At 37.6% G+C, this 18,633-nt stretch overlaps 1 protein-coding gene across 1 annotated transcript; it reads right to left on the bottom strand.

Moving 5' to 3' along the window:
- Positions 1-495: 495 nt before the first annotated feature.
- On the bottom strand, positions 496-18,007 carry LOC145981427 (uncharacterized). Its single transcript, XM_083114988.1, has 7 exons — positions 17,755-18,007; positions 15,539-15,741; positions 14,022-14,196; positions 12,566-12,719; positions 11,202-11,350; positions 2,255-2,397; positions 496-1,082 (listed from the first exon to the last, which is right to left on the bottom strand). Exons 1-7 carry the CDS (start codon positions 17,837-17,839, stop codon positions 867-869), a joined length of 1,125 nt encoding a protein of 374 aa, XP_082971114.1. The 5' UTR covers positions 17,840-18,007; the 3' UTR covers positions 496-866.
- Between the last annotated feature and the right edge of the window lie 626 nt (positions 18,008-18,633).

The raw sequence follows: 18,633 nt of genomic DNA, 5'->3' as shown, positions 1-18,633 counted from the left end.
CGGACTCGAAAACGAGAGAGAGAGAGATACGTATCTGTATTTAGAAAAACTAAGTATATATTCATAGGAGTTTTTATTTCTGTATGATCCGTTCAATGTCGATATAGACTCCTGAATATAGATTAACAATAAATAATACACTTAGGGGAAATTTTCCATTTGTGTCGAATGTTCAGAAAAGTGAACAATAATGTCTACATTGTTCTTGGATCTACATAGAAGTATCAGCTATTTCCACGCTAGTATGATTAAAATTCCTACATCTTAGTACATTCTTGAAGAATTGGCTTTATTTTCTCTACAGTAGGTTCTTTCACAACGATCTATAAGTACTGATTTTTCTAAACCAATTATATTGTATCAAAACTTCCTACATATTTCATTTTTTTATTTAGATAAACAAATGATTTACTTTCAAAAATTCAGTTTTCAACATAAAGTATTGCCTGGTATCATCAACAATATATGTTGGGCGTAATAATGGTCTTGTACAAAAACCTCTTCAAGGATTTATTGAAGGCACACATTTATATGTAAAAGTAATAATTAACATGTTAACGAACAACAAAACTATGAGTACATCGTGGTATTTTAATCAAATTGTTAAAACACTTTTTAGAGGAACATTTGGTCTCAATGTCGTTTAATATAATAATATACTGTAAGGTCATATAACGTAACAATACTTTCTTATTTAAATGAGTATTAATATTTAACACAAATACGATCTGGACGGCTAATATCCTTCCAACTTCTTATTGTTCGTGCCTGCTCAGACATACAAGAGCATCAACTTTACTACTGGTCAGATCTGTCATTAAAATACTTTCCCTTGTTTCCAATTGAGATCGTAGAGGTTATGCAGATTAGAGATCATCTCTTTCCGAAGATGGACGAATAGGAAATAGTCTTTCCAGGTCTTTATCGCTTTGGGTTGACTTCAGTTCTTCCTCCTCGTTTATCCCATTGTACAAGAAGCCTTCGTCAGCTGTGACCCACTGCTTCATCCTTGCCGACAGTTTAGAAGCTAAAGAGCTCTTTTTCTTAGGGACGAAACCGCAACCGGTAGAAGTCGATGGGCCCTAGAAATTAATAGTTTATAATTGGACTGAGCCGGTACCACTTTGAACAAGGGTTGTTAAAAGGTCCAGGAACTCATAAATTCTAATGGGTTCCGCAACAGAGGACCGGAACCTTTTTTCTCGCACAATTTAAATTCGGTTCAAGTTGCGAATTGCTTCAATACGTAATTTGGACCGGATTTAAGTTGAGTCGGAAAAGGGATCCTGGACCGCATTTAAATTGATCCGGGAAAAAGGTTCCTGGACCGTATTAAAATTGTTCTGAAAAATAAGTTTCGTGGACCGTTTCTAAATTGTTCTGAAGAAAGGTCCCTGGACCGTATTTAATTTATTCTAGAAAAAGGTTCCTGGACCGTATTTAAACTGTTCTGGAAAAAAGATTCCTGGACCGTATTTAAATTGATCCGGAAAAAATGTTCTTTACGGTCCAGAACCCATTTACGCCTGGACCGGAATTTAATTTGTTTAAAATTCATGGACCTTTAACAACCCTGCCGTTAAGTAATCACAAGGTACAGTTTTTCCATATAATATGGTTACAAAATCAATGGAAACCTCGAATTTTGCATAACTTCCAGGATAATTAGACTCCACGAAAGTCGCGCGCCATTAATACCATATTTGAAGCTCTTAAAGGCTTTTTATTCAACTTGTGTTTCACAAAGAAATACACAGAGTTGATTCAGTTATCATACACGTCTGGAATGAGATGAAAATCGCGTCAACGTCAACTCATATGCACGTGTATATATGGGTGGTTTTTCAATTTAAATGTGCGTGTATTTGTAACTTCCTAGCAGCTTCCATGCATTTCGTGCATAAGTCTCTGGCAACACTGGTCCCTCCTCTCTGCCCCTCTTCAACGCTACAGTAACGCTCCGAGTTCTACGTCTGAAAGAGCGCTCCTGCACAATTGCAGTGGGTTGCCCAGACTTAGTGCAGAAGGTGTTCACTGCCTGAGCAGCATGTCTACGTCTTTATCCTGTATATCCCAGAATCAGATAATTTTTAGGATGATGGAGAAAAATTGCTTTCATAACTCCTTCCTGCGAAATTTTATGTTTTGTTTTCGAAAGTGTAACTTACTTGAAGTGTGGGTTTAGTTTCATAACAATGAAGCACTTGAAATATCCAAGTCCATGCACTAAACAAGCTTTTGAAGCGTTACTTACCACATCTGAAGTCTTGAACTCTGCTTTTGGCTTCGTCTCTCCCGTCACAATAGAGGAAATAGAGCTCTCTATCTCTATTCCAGCCAGCACATCCTGCCTCCACCGTTCGCCATCTTCTCTTCTGGTAATCATCAACCAGGCATCTGTTTAAAGGCAACAATGTTCAAGATTACTGAATGATATCGATTATTTCATTTCACAAGTAAACACGTAGGCTTCAGCAAACAAATCAATTCATTTGTTGATCATGCAAGAAAAAGTACTGCACTGAGATTGCATCTTGAAATGTGAAGATTATTCATAATTATTTTCCTGTAGTTTACGGTTATTACAAGCATAAGAAAAACAGTTTTTTCCTTTGTGACGTTTCAGGAGAGCACAAAGACTATGTTCTAATAATGAGGATATCAAAAATGAAGAAGAAAGGCTCTTTAATATAGCAAAAGAAAATGGCTTTCACACTAACAGAATAAACCAAATCAAAAAACAAGTCGCAAGAAAACTAAAGGAAAAGAGAAATACAGACAAAGATGAAAAATCTGTTGAAAAGAAATTTGTGTGCATTCCATTCCACAAGGGATTCTCACATAAAATTGCAAAAATTTTTAGAAGTTTAATTTCAAAATTGTTTTTAAATCACCAAGAAATTTGGAATGTACATTTAATGAATTCAAAATGAGGAACTCGCTACCAGATGTGGAAACCACAGGAATATATAATATAAGTTGTTCATGTTCAAAAGATTATGTGGGACAAACAGCAAGGAAAATGGCAATAAGATGGCACGAACACGATTTGGACATTATAAATCTAAACCCAAGAACAGGTTTGTCAACTCATATCATCGAAGAGAAGCATTTGATTAAAAAGAGAAGGGTTTTAAAAAGATTAACGGGAAACACAGAGTTGAATGTCTGGGAAGCCTCGTTCATTGCAGAAGAACACTGGAATAAATTAAATAATGAAAATGGTAACATAGATCCAGTGTGGAGTTTTCTTTTTCACAAATGGAGTAAGCCACCATCTTTAAAATTTAATGTAAAAGAAAACATCAAGAGACTTTGTGAAAACAATGATGAATTTGAATTACCTGATGATATTTGGGATTCATAATTTTAAAAAATCTAAAATAAAAATAAAATAGACTGTTTTTTTTCACAGTTAAGTTGCTATATTACAACAATGTAACATTGACAACATCCATTATATAACAGATTCTTTTTGTTTAAAAATTACTAACCATTGTTATAACTGTATCTTTAGTCAAAATGAAAATAAATGTCTGATGAAAGGAGCGTGTGTTCTCCTGAAACGTCACAAAGGAAAAAACTGTTTTTCTTATGCTTGTAATAACCGTAAACTACAGGAAAATAATTTTATCATGCAAGCAATGCGTACATACAAGAAAAACTATTATTCATAATTAGTTACCTAAAACTAAAATTAAATAACTACATTTGTATAATATATTATTACATAATTTATTTACTGTATTACAATGTACATAACTTCAAATTTCTCATAAATGTTCGATATGTCTCCCTCTTCTCACTCGGCAGTATGAAACTTCATCTCGCGTATTTCCATACAAGCGTGACTTCGTACTTTGTGTGCAACACAGGCTGTATTAATAAAACGATCGTACCGGTATTTAACAGTCTTTGCTTGAGGTGGAACTTTTTCCTGAGACGCCGTTGAACGGTAACTACTGACTGTGTTTAGTGGAACCACACACAATACTGCGCACGCTTCCCATGCCAACTGGTTTATTGGTCACGTAGTCACCTGTAACAGAGCGGCTGACCTCTGGCGGCTTAGAAATGAAACTTCATGCTATGGCGTTGAACGATATTTAACAGCACTTTCGAAGTTAGTCAGATTTAGTGTCAGGTAACTAATTTTGAATAACGCTGTATATTGAAGTCTGTATGACGCCTCGTTTACGACTGACCACCAGTAATTGGTTTGAATCATACACCTGTTTGCTGAATTCTATCCTATGTAATCCTATGATTTAAATAAACGAACAATACCCTTTATTTATTTCGTGTTCCAGAACAAACACACAGTTATTGCCAGTGTGCGAATTGACGGAGGGGAAGGACGGATGGCGGAAATCCCCCCCCCCCTACAAAATGTTTTATCCCTGCCAGAGATGTTTCTTGCCCCTCAAAGAAAACTGAATTGAAACCACATAGTATTTTATTTCATAACCATGAAACAAACATAATTGAAAAGTTGTTTGGGAAACAGTTAATTAACCTTTAAACCAATTGCATCGTACTTCAGTCTGATGTTCTGTTTTTAAATAACCCATTGTTTACTTATTTACAGAGGCGTAGCCAGTGTTACAGCAGGTAACAGCAAAATGTAAAGAATTAAAAAAATATATTGTTTCAATAAAATGACAACATTGTTAAATACGTTAATAAACACTGTTGCCGTCGATTATATATTGCCTAGGACATTTTTTCTGCAGCCGACAGAAGCGAAGAGGGAGGCCGTTCCGCTACCCTGAAGAGGCGACAAGGGAGAAGAGGGCGCCAATGCAAGGAAAGAGCGAGGAAGGACTTTGGAGCATAGTGTGCTATGGGGTTATTCATATGCCTGTTCAGGGGCCTTGTTGCCGTTCCGACCTACCGGATCAGCCAGTGTTGTCACATTGGATTGGCAGAGAAGAGCTAAATCCTGCCTAAAATAGGAATACCATTTCTGTGAAGCAACTAGAGGTAGACTGCAGAGCCAAGGCTGGATTGAACTACAACTGAGACCAGTTAGATATGCCATGTTCTGTGAGACATTTTCCGCAACATAGCAGGTTTCCCATCCATATGTTATTATATGTTATGTTATTATTATTCTTTTCGTCTGATCATGCCCTCTGTGTGCGTGAATATCTCAATGACACTTTTCCTAACAAATGGATAGATCGTGGTTCTGAAATATCCACGGCGCCTATGAAATGGCCCGCAATAAGTCCGGACTTGACAACGTGTGATAACTCTCTTTGGGGATACATAAAGGACATTGTGTCGAAACAACGTTATAATTCCAATGATGAGTTGAGGGCAGCTGTTACAGAGGCATTTGGAACAATAACTCCTGCTATGTTGCGAAAAATGTCTCACAGAACATGACGTTTCATAATATTATGCAGCGAGAATGAAGGACAGCACACAGATACACTGGACACATAAAATATGTGAATGGGTAAGGACTTACGGGCCACCGTATAGTTAGTTCCTTGGTGCGATTCGTGATTTGGACAAACCTTACTCCAAAATACTAAGTTGGCAACAGTAGTGCGTACAGCTGGGCTTCCCTTCCACAAAGGAGCGGAGTTCTGTCGTCTGCTCAGTGCTCACCACACAAACGTCAAACTTACCCGAGAAAAGTGTGGTTCTTCTTCTTCCCCTTCGCACTTCATTGCAAAGAAACAGAGACAGATGAAGAATTGACAAGGGTCTACCACTTTTCATTGGATTCTCGTGGTAACTGTCTCATGAGTGGTAGTCCTTTCTTGGACTGCTTGTGGCTAAATCACTGTGCTGATTGCAAAGCAAGAACGAAATGAACAAATATCTAGCTCGTAGACATGTTTTCTTTACCGGGGGGGAGGAGGAAACGTCTAGCAGGCATAATTGTCGTACTGATAGCCGGTAACACATTTGAAAAAGCCACGCCACGCCACTGCTTATTTACATTGTCGTTGGTTCAGAGGGTTTACAAAGAGGAAATGTTTTCAGTGTTATAATTTATGGAAGCAGTATTTTTCAAACAAACTGTGCCTTAACATATATGTTCGCATTGAATTGAACTACGTAGTTCGATAGCTCTTTTTGTGTGCGAGTTCGGGATTTTCTTAGACCCGCTTTAGACGAGAGCATTTTCCTTAGCAGTTTTCGTAACATTTGTGCCATGACCAAAAAGCTACCGTGTAAAGTGAAAAATCTTATGGCATTTCAGATGCCATGGAATATTTCATAACATTTCTCAAGGCTAGAACCCGTAGCATAACCAATCAGAAGCGACCTCTAGGTCACGAGTAAAGTTGTAATGGCGGCCGCGTAACATGTACACAATGTATCACTTCAATTTTTTAAAATCTGATAACTATTCAACCTAGAGGAATAACGTTTCGTATAAAACGTTATTATGTACAAAACAATGGCGCTGCTTAAATACATACTTTACAACGTTTACTGTACACTTATGGAAGAATAAATAAGATGTTTCAATTGTAAACACCGTGCACTCAACATAGATGGTGTAACTCGACGTGCATTTCATGCTGTATATGTTATACATTGTAATCGCAAAAGCTAGTTGTAAAGTACTCTCTGCTATAAGATTTTGGAAGCATTTACATAGCATTTATGGTAGCAAAAATGTTAAAGGAAATGCTTCCGTCTAAAACCGGCTTTAGAATGTTAATAGCCATACTAAGTGTTCCTAAATTACATGTAAATGTTATAAAATTTAATGACTTAGGTTCGAACCAATGTTGTAAGGTACTGGAACCGCAAGGCAATAGCTTACTTTACCGACCGTCAGGGCCGGATTAAGACGAAATTGGGCCTGATGCTTGAAATCTTCGGTGAACCATAAACACAACGACGTTATAGTTACGTCACAGCGCAAAAAATAATAGTAATAGTAATAATAGTATAATAAGTAACGCTGTGTCTAGCCGTCCGAAATTGAGGCTCCAAATTTCATTCTAAGATTTATTTTCAGGTTAATATAGCAAAAGAAAACTGTTCAGCTTTCGGAAAATTCTCGTCTGTTTTCATCTGGGCCTATTTCAGGAATGAGCCTAATGCTGCAACATCAATAGCACCCACTTTAATACGGCCCTACCGACTCGTATATAACATATACAAATTTGCGTACTCAAAAAACCTACCTCCCGAAATGAATTCACAAATACGTCACTGATTGGGCTTCCCCCACCCCCCAAAAGCAAAAACCTTAATTCATACTGTGGTAATTATATGTATATATTCTTCATGTACACCATTTCGTTCCTTTTCTTTGTGGGTTCACAGTTCTATTTAGAAACAAATGATTGGCTGTCTTACGAATATACAAAATGGCCAAAACTAGCAATACACAGATGGTGGCATATTGTTAGAAATAAAGTTTTGCTTATGACTACACCCCTGATTTTTATGTAATATCCACAGTGGCGTACGCAAGGGGCGGGTTACGCGGTTTAACCCCCCCCCCCCTTGAGTTTGTGAAATATTGTGAAAAATGCTGTGGGGAAAAAATTAAATGGCCAATTTATCACAGAAAAAGATCTGGGACAATACTATTACTATTATTACTACTACTACTACTAATAATAATAATTTGAATTATTATTTCCATGCAGCACGGAGAAAAGCACAGCATTCCAAACACACTAGTCTTTCAGAGTGAATGGCTTGAAAATTAACACTAATTCTTGAAAATAAAATATGAGGGCAACTATGATTTAAAAGAGAGAAAAGTTGTTTTGTATCTCAGTTGCAACAATCTTCAATACACTGGCGTACACAGGATTTTATTTTTCGGGCTGGAATAGTAAATATGGAAAGCACATGGTTTCGTTTTGGAGGGCAGGACGCATAATAAAATATTTCGTATTTTTTGAGCTTTTCAATCTATTAAAATTGTATTCAAAGATAAAAAATGGTAATCGGGACTCACTTTAAATTAGGTTTCGCATTTACACATTTTGATTATTTAAAGTTCTTAACGGATATTAATTTGAAAATGTTGATTTTCTCAAAATTTCGGTACCGGCTGTAACCCCATCAGCCACCCCTCTACGTACGCCAGTGTTCAATGAACATGAATTTTTTTTGTGTGTGAACAATGAGAATTAACTAAAGGAAGTTCTTGGTTCGTTGTAAGCGGCTAATGTATAGTCAATTGCTAGGCGGAGAAGAATAAAGTCGCCAGTCCGCCTTCCCATTGTTTACAGCAGCACGTTTGAACGTCTCTCTTTAAAATGTCTCACCTTGTTGACTAGACAATTATTCAAACGACAATATGCTTAATATTGCAAAATGTTTTGTTGTTAAGAACAGCGAGACAATCCAGATGTGAATTATCGGGAACATTTATGCAGGGGAAGAAGCGGGAAAATTCCAACGTATTCCAGGAATCGTACCCGGATCTCCCGCGTGGTTGTCAGATGCTCTACCGACCAGACCATCGCAGCTCCTTGGATGAGTTCCATACCTTGATTATTTCAATTTATTTTAATATATTTTCTTGTTTTTATGGATTTTCTTCACACTTAAAATGTCTTAATTGACCACACAATTATTTCGTAACAAAGATACAAAGAAATGCTCCCAGAATTTCATAAAAATCGAATGACTAGAAAGTAATTTCGTCCTATTGCTTTCATAAATACTATATTTATGTAGATCTCTACTACACTGCTCCACAAAACTTAAGCAACTCTGTACAACGTGGGATAGGTGAGATGTGGTGCCCATTCAACACTTGTATGAGACATGTACAAACATAAAGAAGCACAGGCAGTGCGAGTGGCCTCTATAATGCGTGAGCAGCACCTTATAAACCAAGATTAACAGCTTGTGGATGCCAGCGCAAACCACAGCCTAGTATTGTCCCAGTCCTCAATCAGTGAAGTGGTGGTTCGTGAGTGGGATATCAAGTGTAGATACCTTGAAATGAATCGTAGACATCATTTGAGTGACGTTGACCGAGGTCGAATAATTGGACGACTGGAATGGGTCGGTCCCAAGTGGAAGTGGCACGTGAATTCAATGTGAATAAAAGTGTCGTGTCAGGTTGTGGCTTCGCTTCCAAAATGGTCCTACTCTCAGTAGACGTCATGAAGGAGGCCATCCGAGGACGACATCAGCAGCTGATGACCGATTCCTCACAATCACTGCCAGACGTAACCTCCAAGAGTCCTGCTCTCAACTGGCAAATGATTCGTTTCAAGCTACGGGACGACGTGTTAGTCGTGAAACTGTTCGTAGGCGGCTGAATAAAGCAGGACTGTATGCCAGGAGGCCTGTGCTGTGTGTGCCATTGAAACGGGAGCACAAACGTGTGTCATACACACGGTGTCAGGAACATGTCAAATGGGGAGAAGACCAATGGGCACGACTAATGTTCTCTGGTAAGTCTCGATACAGCCTATCGTCTGATTCTGGTCGGATATTCGTGTGGAGAGAGCCAGGAACACGATATCACCCTAAGTTCATTGTTGAAGGCCGTCCTTTGGAGGTGGTTCCATCATGGTGTGGGGTGATATCATGCTGGATAGGAAAACTGACCTCCATATTGTGGAACATGGAACGTCGACGGCACAACGTTATCGGGATGAAATTCTCCATTCACGTGTTCGCAACTTCCATGGAGCATTTGGTCCGAACTTACTTTTTATGGATGACAATGCACGCCCATACCGTGCATATATTGTGTCCGATTATCTGGAGACAGAAGACATTGCCCGTATTGAATGTCCTGCATACTCGCTGGACCTTAATCCAATCGAGTATGTTTGGGATGCTCTTGGGCAAAGAATAGTGCAGTGCAATCGACCACCAGAACAATTCCTGGACGGCAGACAGCCCTCTTAGAGGAATGGCCCCGTCTTCCCCAAGACTTGATAACCACTCTGATCCACAGAATGGAGGCCAGATGTCATGTCTGTGTGTCTGTTCGAAGTGGTTACACACCATATTAACAGCCTGTGCCCTCTCAGATGCAAGCTTTTCATGTAGGGTTATAGTGGTGTTGAACTTTCTGGCCACCCTGTACACCATATCTGCATTGTTGGTGTTCATTTGTGTTGCATTGTGCATCTGTACCTTCCTTACGTTCATTAAACTTGGTGAATTGACATTTTCTTTTCATTTAGTTCTACTTCGTTCGAGTTGCTTAAGTTTTGTGGAGCAGTGTACTTAATAGTAGTAGTGGTATTAGTAGGATTATTAGTAGTAATTTAGCTAATTAATTAATTATAAGTATTATTAATTAATTATGAGTATTATTATTTAATTAAAGTATAAAAAACAATGGTAATGTAAATTTGGAGAAAGTTTTAGAAATAACCCCCCCCCCTCGATAAAATCCTGTGTTCGCTACTGAATATCCAAGTACAAAATATGTACCTAAATATGTAACAATAATTGATAAAATGTGTACCTAAATATGTCTTATCAAAGGGATATGTAGCTAAATATGTAGTATCAAAGAATATATAATACTATTAATAATCGAGAATTCAAACAATGTCAATAATTCTGCTCAAAAAAGAACAGCAACGTGTACATCTTTAAGCAACCAATTTTGTCAACTATTAATTAATTTTCACATCACAAATTATTGTAGAATATGTAAATGTAGTGGCAGATTCAAGAAGAATTAGTGCATGCAGGACTTATGTCTTGTTACAGAGTGAACCACTGGGTACTTTTCCATGTTTTCAGCTGTCACTTACACTGCCATGATACTCCAGCATCTTTCGATAAATAACAGATTCCGTTCTTTTTAGGTGGCTCTAAGCACTATACATCTCATTGATTAGAAAATGTGACATCACACGAGTTAGTAATTTTCTTCATCATGTTTCAGAGATCGAAAATGTAGGAAAAAGGATCAAGATAGAAAAAAATTACAGAAATATGTTGTTTTATGTAAAGTAAATTAGCAAATATGTTAAAATATGTAACATAAAACTTATGCAAAATCATGTCAGGTATATAATTCGTTGACATTTTCCTGTTCAAGATACGTACATACAAATCCGAGATCTACTTAAGACTTACCACAAGCATCAACTTTAAATTTAAAATGGAGGTGACATGATAAAATGTGGGAGGTTCAGATACAACCGTCGCACAAAGGTTTCCCTCCTGAGCACACATACACATACCTTCCCAAACTTAGGAAAATAACAAAAATAACATACCTAGAGTGGAGCTACGTCTAGAAGCTGATTTCTCCTGTATCATCTGCTGCTCCAATCTTTCCTGCTTCCACAAATCTACTCTAGCTGCCTCACACTGCTGCTGTAAATTCTCAGTTTCTTCCTTACACTGTCGTACAATTACTTGAAGTCTATAGAATACAAACCCAAAGAACAAGACGTTATTACGACATTTAAAGTATGATTAACGCCTTACGTCAACATAATTTGTAGCGTCCCAAAATAGTGTTTACACTCTTTGAACGTTAATAATCGGAACACTAATAACAGCAAGTATGAACTTTCTTGCATGTCACATACCTTAAAGTTATGTTCATTGGCAGGAATACTTTGTCTGCAATGCTACAGAACAGATCGCCAAATCAACAAAGAGCAGATGTGGTTTCCACAGCAAGGTAAGCACAGGTAGTGTCACATGTTTCATGTCATACAGTGGCCATTGCTTTGTGGCGTACACATTGTTCTTCAGTTTGCCAGAGGTAGAAATCTGACGGTGTTCATTTGGGAGATCTGAGTGGTTATTTGACACTTTTTACATTCCTCAAATGAAAAATTGCTCACCTCTGCTACCGCCTGGTGGGCTGTGATGGAACTAAAAACAACAGAGTGCCTACACACATTCTCACACACACTCAAGTGTAGATATTGCAGCTTCAAATACAAAAAGTCCAGTCAAGTTATCTTTAATAGTTTCATCTATTCAAAGATTGTATTTTGGGACACTGTACATATAATTATCTACAGTGTTTCATTTTAATTTCTGTTACACTATCACACTTGTACAGCACGTACACGATAACTCAACTGTATCAAGGAGATATCACCATAGAGCATTCCACTCTGAAATTTACACTACATGCACATATATAATTACTTGAGAATTTTTCAACATTTTTGAAAAGTCGACATTTTGGAAATTTGAAAATATTCTGCTTTGTAACATGCCTAATTTTATTTTCTTCTCGAAACACGCCATATCGCACATAAAAAAGTGGTTATTGCATAAGCCTGAAAACACCCATTCCAAGCTACCTTAGGAGCTAAGAAGATAGCATTTAAAAATTTAAACACAGAAAAAAGTTTGATTGTAATGAACAAAAATAGCCAAATATTTGTTTATATAGACTCCAATAGGTTTTAGTGATAGTGCTTAGAGTTACCGAATAAGTTGGTCAATTACTAAATTTAGTAAACTAAACTAAAAGAGCCCTATAAGGGCCAAGCAGTGAAGACCCTTCAAAGTCTGTAGAGGCAGACAAGCCAGCCAGCTATACCACTTAGCTATGGTGTCTGGAATATTCTGAGACAGAGTGGGTAAATGGACATTGTGAGCGGGAACAACTCACCGGATGAACTCTTTCCCGCCAGTCGGTGCTTTGCTTAATTCCTCTTTGTCTCTCTCTCCTTGCAAGCTGTTCTGTTGAGCATCTTCCAACTTCTTCGTCAGTGTTTCCAACTGAGATTCCAAATCGTTCACCTCCAGCTGCAGCTGATGCAACTCTACGAAAGAGAGAGTGAAACTTCGTATTAACGCTTACCCGTTCATGTGTGTCATCACAAAGTAACCAAAATGGAGTTTCTGGTTACTAAATATGTGTTTGAGCAAGCTACACCAGTTTACCAGTAGCAATTGGTTTTAGAAATCGTGCTTATTTGTAGAGTTTCAAAAAATAGTTCTATATTAACAAATTTATGGTTATTGGAAAGTTTGACCAAACATGTATTGTTAATACAAATTAATATTTTTTTTCTTTGAATATAACAGCATTGGTTACACTCTTAAGCCTTGTTTCCATGTATAATAAAACACTCAAACGCTGACCAAGGCAAAATTTATTGTATAAAAAAAAAATACACTAAAAACCAGTTAGAGGGTGGAAACGTTACTGTCTTCTTCAGTGAATCTTTGCCTTGGTTAGTGTTTGAGTGTTTTATATAACTGCATTAAAATAATATTGATAATTTGGTTAATGACAAGGAAATACCATGAGATATCAAAATCAAAGTTAGGTGCATCCGTTAGTGTAATGGCTAATATTGGTTCGATTTCAGGTGGAAGTCGATTGTGCAGTAGTCCGGATCCAACTTTAAAGTTTAAACTGTATGTCCAGTCCCGATTAGCCTATCTGAGCATACAAAGATATTGAAACAAACGTTGTAAACTTTTTTGAACTCGATATTCTCAATAAAATCCACTTCTTTCGATTTGGCGTTTAGAAACTCTGCATGTGGCATGAATATTTAGAAGCCGTTAAAATAATAACAGAATTTATAACCCATATTATAGTGAGGTTACGTACATACGAAATAACAATGAACATTTGATATTCGAAACATGGCTGACATGACACGCTTGCCAACCTACGGCTTCTAATATTCTCTAGAAGATATCTTGTCAAAAATATGTTTCACTAAGTAGGAGTTGTCAACTGACCATCTTTTACCATCTATTCTTAACCTTTTAATCCAGCTTACCATCCATGTTTTAAACTTTGACCGTTCTTGTCTTAAGTCCCGAAGAAGCCACTTGATGCGGCGAGGAACTAAAGTGAACATCTGCTACTTGGTGAAAGAATGGCATGTGGTGTAAGTTGTTCCTTGTCCAAAAATGTGTTCGTTTCTCTTGTAGTTTCAAAAACTTGGATAATTTGCACGCCTAGCATTTTTTTTTCCAGTTTTGAGCACTCACAATACGAGCACTTCTTACTGGTAGCTACGAAACCCAATTTGCTGTGCAGTAGACCATGAAGTTTTCGATCAACCCTCGTATATGAGCCACATAGGAAAATTAAGTATATTAACCTTCTGCTTGGTTAGATGGCGTCTCATCCTCAGTTTCCATTTCCTCATCCTCTTCTTGGGGGGCATCATCCCCCTCATTCTCCTTGTTGGCGAAGAGTCCCCACTCACTGATGAAGCACTGGACCACAGCGCAGAAGTTCTCTCTCTCCATCCACACTTGGCGCTGTTTCCTCTCCTATTAACAGGAAAATGATAATAAACAGGGTGTATCTGAAGTACATGACTTAAATATGAAAAAAATCACCTCAGTACAGAAGAAATATGCGATAACGTTTAATCAAAAGAATCAGTTTTTCAGATAGAGATATGATCGGTTCATTTGTTTTTATTTTACTTGGCATTTCCGTGAATCGAGAAGATGAGGATGAGAGATAAGCCGACCTTCGTGATTGAGTGGCTAGTACAGCGCACTACCACGCCAAGGGTCGTGGGTTCGAATCCCGGCTTGGACTTGGGTGTTCCTTGTATCCCCTTCATCAGTTTCATCATATCATCACTCATCCTCGCAATTAGCCAAAAGTGGCAGAAAGCGAAGTATAATCAATCAATTCCATTGGACTCCCCGCTCATATATTAACGTGCCTCCAAATGTTGACATTTCCTTGCCAGAACACAGTTGCTAACAATCATTTAGAATGTAATTAATTTTTTAATTTTTGTCTGTGCCATCTTGTATTTGGTTTTGTTTTGTTGTTGTTTTCCGGCTGTTACAGTTTCGGGTCACTAGCGCACAAAAATGTGGAAGTGTGCGCTCGTGGTATATGAAAGGTGTCACGAGCGCACAACATCCAATGCTGCGTTGCCACATCTACGATTGTATAATGGGCAGGTTAGGTTAGCTTCGACTATGTCTCTGGGGTCTGCTTGTGTCTCCCTCCTTCTGCAGCGATACATTGCACGTCTTACGAGGCCAAATGCTTTATGAGATTGTGAGGTTATTTAAATGGAGTAGGGCGTTATGAATATAGCCATTCACATAATATATGATACATAATATTTCAACTTATAAGAACCCAGCCGGCGTCCCTTGAAAGGCAAAAAGAGTTGACACAACGTGGCAACATCGCCGTGGGTTTTGTGCGCTCGTGGTATACATTTTTAACCACAAGCGCACGCAGACTTTTGAATGTGCGCTCCCGGCCTACGGCCATAGTTTCAGTATAAAATGGTCATTCAGTACTATATCTGAAGCTATAAGTAAATAAATGAATACATTCTTGCATAAAAAAATATTTGAATATGTCCTCAGATTTAGGAAAGAATGTACTTCAAAAAAGTTCCTTCCCCACTCTGTACCGGGAGTCTGTGAAGCAGCGCACACTGCTTTGCTCCGCCCACTAGCTTTCTCCCCTTATCTACCGTTATGAGCGTCCTTGCTCCACACATTACTGGGACAGAGTGAAGAAAATTAACCGTAAGTCAAATTGAAGCGATCGTTTGCCATTGACTTGATGTAAACATAAAAAGTGGAGTTCTCCTACCCTAAAAAGATTAAGTGAACTTAACCCCACACTTACCAGGTTATCTTTCTCAGCTTTCAACTTTTCCTTCATCTCTTCGTGAATGCCGAGTAGAATGTTAACTTTCCCTTCCAGCCCTTTAAGATCAGATTCCTTCTTCCCAAGAACTGTCAGCCGATCAAACCGTTCCTTGTTCAGCTTTCTTTTCTCCTCCACAAGAGCATCTCTTCTCTTCTTCAAAGCCCATTTCTCTTGCTCAACTAGAAATAAAATGAAAAAAAAAAAAAACAACTTGACAGTGTGTTTTGTTAATATTCATGTTGATCATACATACAACAATAATTTTTTAATAGAATACAATAAAAAGTAAGTGGCGGTTATGTCAATTCCTAATATTAGTTTCTCATGCCCTTCCATTAATTTGATTTTAATTTAAACATTTTTTGGTGCGTCAACACTTGGGTTATTTGCCCCGTCACATTATACCGTAACTAAAATGCCTGTCTCTGAGACTTAAGTATCATTATCTTGTTAAAGAGCTGAGGCTGGGACGTTCAGCACATATAAAGACAAAACTCAGGCCAACACAGCCATAGGGAGGATTATACTGGCCGTAGTTCCAGACGCCAGAACCTCGTTAGCCTGCAAGGAGCAGTTACAGAGTGTACTACGTAAAAATGAGGTTGACATTTATGTGTCTTAACAGAAAGTCACCCCTCAAATCCCGCTCTTCCCTTAATACACTTTTATATTATAAACTATAAAACTTATAGTTTATTATATAAAACTGTATGTACTAAAATAGTACTGCAATTTAACCTTCACTCAGCAGCCTAGATAGTCCCGAATTCGAGTATGAATAGTCTGCGTCAATTTCATCAAATCATCTTTCATTCTCATTAGCCTAAAGAGGAAGAAAAGCGAGGTAACATAAGAAAAATATACTGATTAAATTATGTTATTTTACATAACTTTTCTTCCACTTTTGGTTAAGGTTGCAATGAGGATAAATAATATGATGAAGGCACACTCACAAAGAACACCCACGTCCAGGCCGGTATTTGAACACGGGAACTTCGGTGAAAAGATCGAAAGTCGACCAGTTATCGGCTTCGGCCACCGAGTGGTAACATTATCGCCATATAATCAACGGGTTGATTGATTGATTGATTTAGTTTATTTTACTTCGCGTTTTGTGCCTCTTGGCTAATTTGCGAAGATGGGGATGAGTGATGAAATGATGAAATTGATGAATGGACATTCACAAACAACCAAGCCCGACCAGGATTCGAACCCGGGACCCTTGGCGTCGCAGCGCGATGTGCTAACCACTCGGCCACAGGGTCGGGCAATCAACGGGTTCCGGGTACGATCATCGGTACCTATGTTTTGCATAGTGGTTCGTGTCCCACTACAAACTGCAGACCCAATTCGCTGAGCATAAAATGGGCATGAAATAAGCTATGATTCTATGATCCTTTGGCATCATTAAGTTTGGAAACCTGCAAGAAATAACAATGCCGACACGAAAAGGACACCACACGTTAGCTATTTTACTGTTTATTATATTGCGTTCTTATTTTACTACCTGCTGGAAAAATATTATTAATCTTACAGTACATTGCACATATTGTTTTAATTAGTAAGTATTCATAAAATTTTCTCTTTCATTCATAAGAATTCACAATCATCGCAATGAATAGAAATCAATGAAGCCAATAAAATTGTAAAATTTAAACGTCTTGCACCCAACAGACAGTCTAAGTACTTTATTTAAAAGTTTATTTTCAGCCACGGAGAGAAAATGTAGAAAGGAAATATGTTCACTTTATGGATGGACTTCGTGTGGGAAAATTTACAAGTACCATTCGCCAACAAGTTGAAGCACAAATACAATAGTAGAAACACTTCTAAAATTAGTGTACATTTCATTGTTATTTCGTTGGTATTTCTAAGTTTACACCATTTGGCTACATTAACATAATACTTCCTTTTCTTTCTGTCGAAAATTGCAGTCGTCATTCTTCGTATCACTGGAAATATTCATATTGCCAACGAAGAAAATTGTCAGGAAAGATTACAGCAAGAACGAGAACTGAGTTTCGAACTAGTATAAAACCTTAAACTTTCTCTCTCCAAATACCCAGCTAAGCTGGAGATTACTGTCAGGCCACGGAATCATTGTGTGTATTTAAAACATATTTTGTAGTTATACACACATTACGTACAAATTCGCTACAAAATTGCAGAATAAACTTCCTTCGTAAACTTACCATCAAGCAGCATTTTTCTTTTCGCTTCTGCTTTCAGCTCTGATTCTTTAATCTTATCGATTAATTTGTCAATGGAATCTGTCATTTTTCTTCCCTTGTCTTCTCTATGTTCCTCAAAATAATTTAATATATTATCACAAGTCTTACTGATTAAAGTTAAAATGTTAGTGTGTTCGGAGATTAATACAATAATTACACCATTACAAATTGCTTATTTTGCAAGAAGTCAAGAACAGACACGATTAAGATATATTAAGTTACCTTGGATTGCAATATGTTGGGATAAGATACCACAGATTAACTACTGTGTGCTACTACCAAGATACTACTGTGTGCGGCGAAGAATCCACTAGTTCCATCTAGTGCCAGGTTCGAAACTAGCGCGTTGCGCGTTGAATGTCGACTAGCTACTGCACTCTAAAATGTGGCGGTTTGATTTCTAGACATCCCGTTTGTATAGTTCCAAAAAATAAGTTAAATATACAACTTAGAATAAGTAAATTACAGCATAAGAAGAAATGAAGTTAAATAGGTAAGTTAGTCATTTTGTGCGATAAATTTCAACTCCTTTCATTCATCTGAGCATTGGTTGAATAACAGTCAGATATCCGTCACACCTGGTACAGTGGGATGTACAAGTATTGCTCGGCAAATTGCCAATGACTATTTTTCATTAATTTTTCTATTGCATCCTACTCGTTTGTAAGGAATTGATTTTTACTTTTGCTAATGCAGAGGTTGTAAGCAGCCTGTTTGGTGTTCTATTTCATTCTTGATATTATTACTGCGTAAAACTGAGAGAATACACATGGTGATGGACAATTTGTTTGATAATATTTATATTTATGCCTCCCAGTCTACTCACTGTCCTCTGACATG

This window comes from Lepisma saccharinum, chromosome 1 (assembly GCF_977018435.1).
Source record: "Lepisma saccharinum chromosome 1, izLepSacc3.1, whole genome shotgun sequence".
NCBI lineage: Eukaryota > Metazoa > Arthropoda > Insecta > Zygentoma > Lepismatidae > Lepisma > Lepisma saccharinum.
Note: the sequence above shows the minus strand (reverse complement) of the source record. Positions and strands in the feature narration are given on the sequence as shown.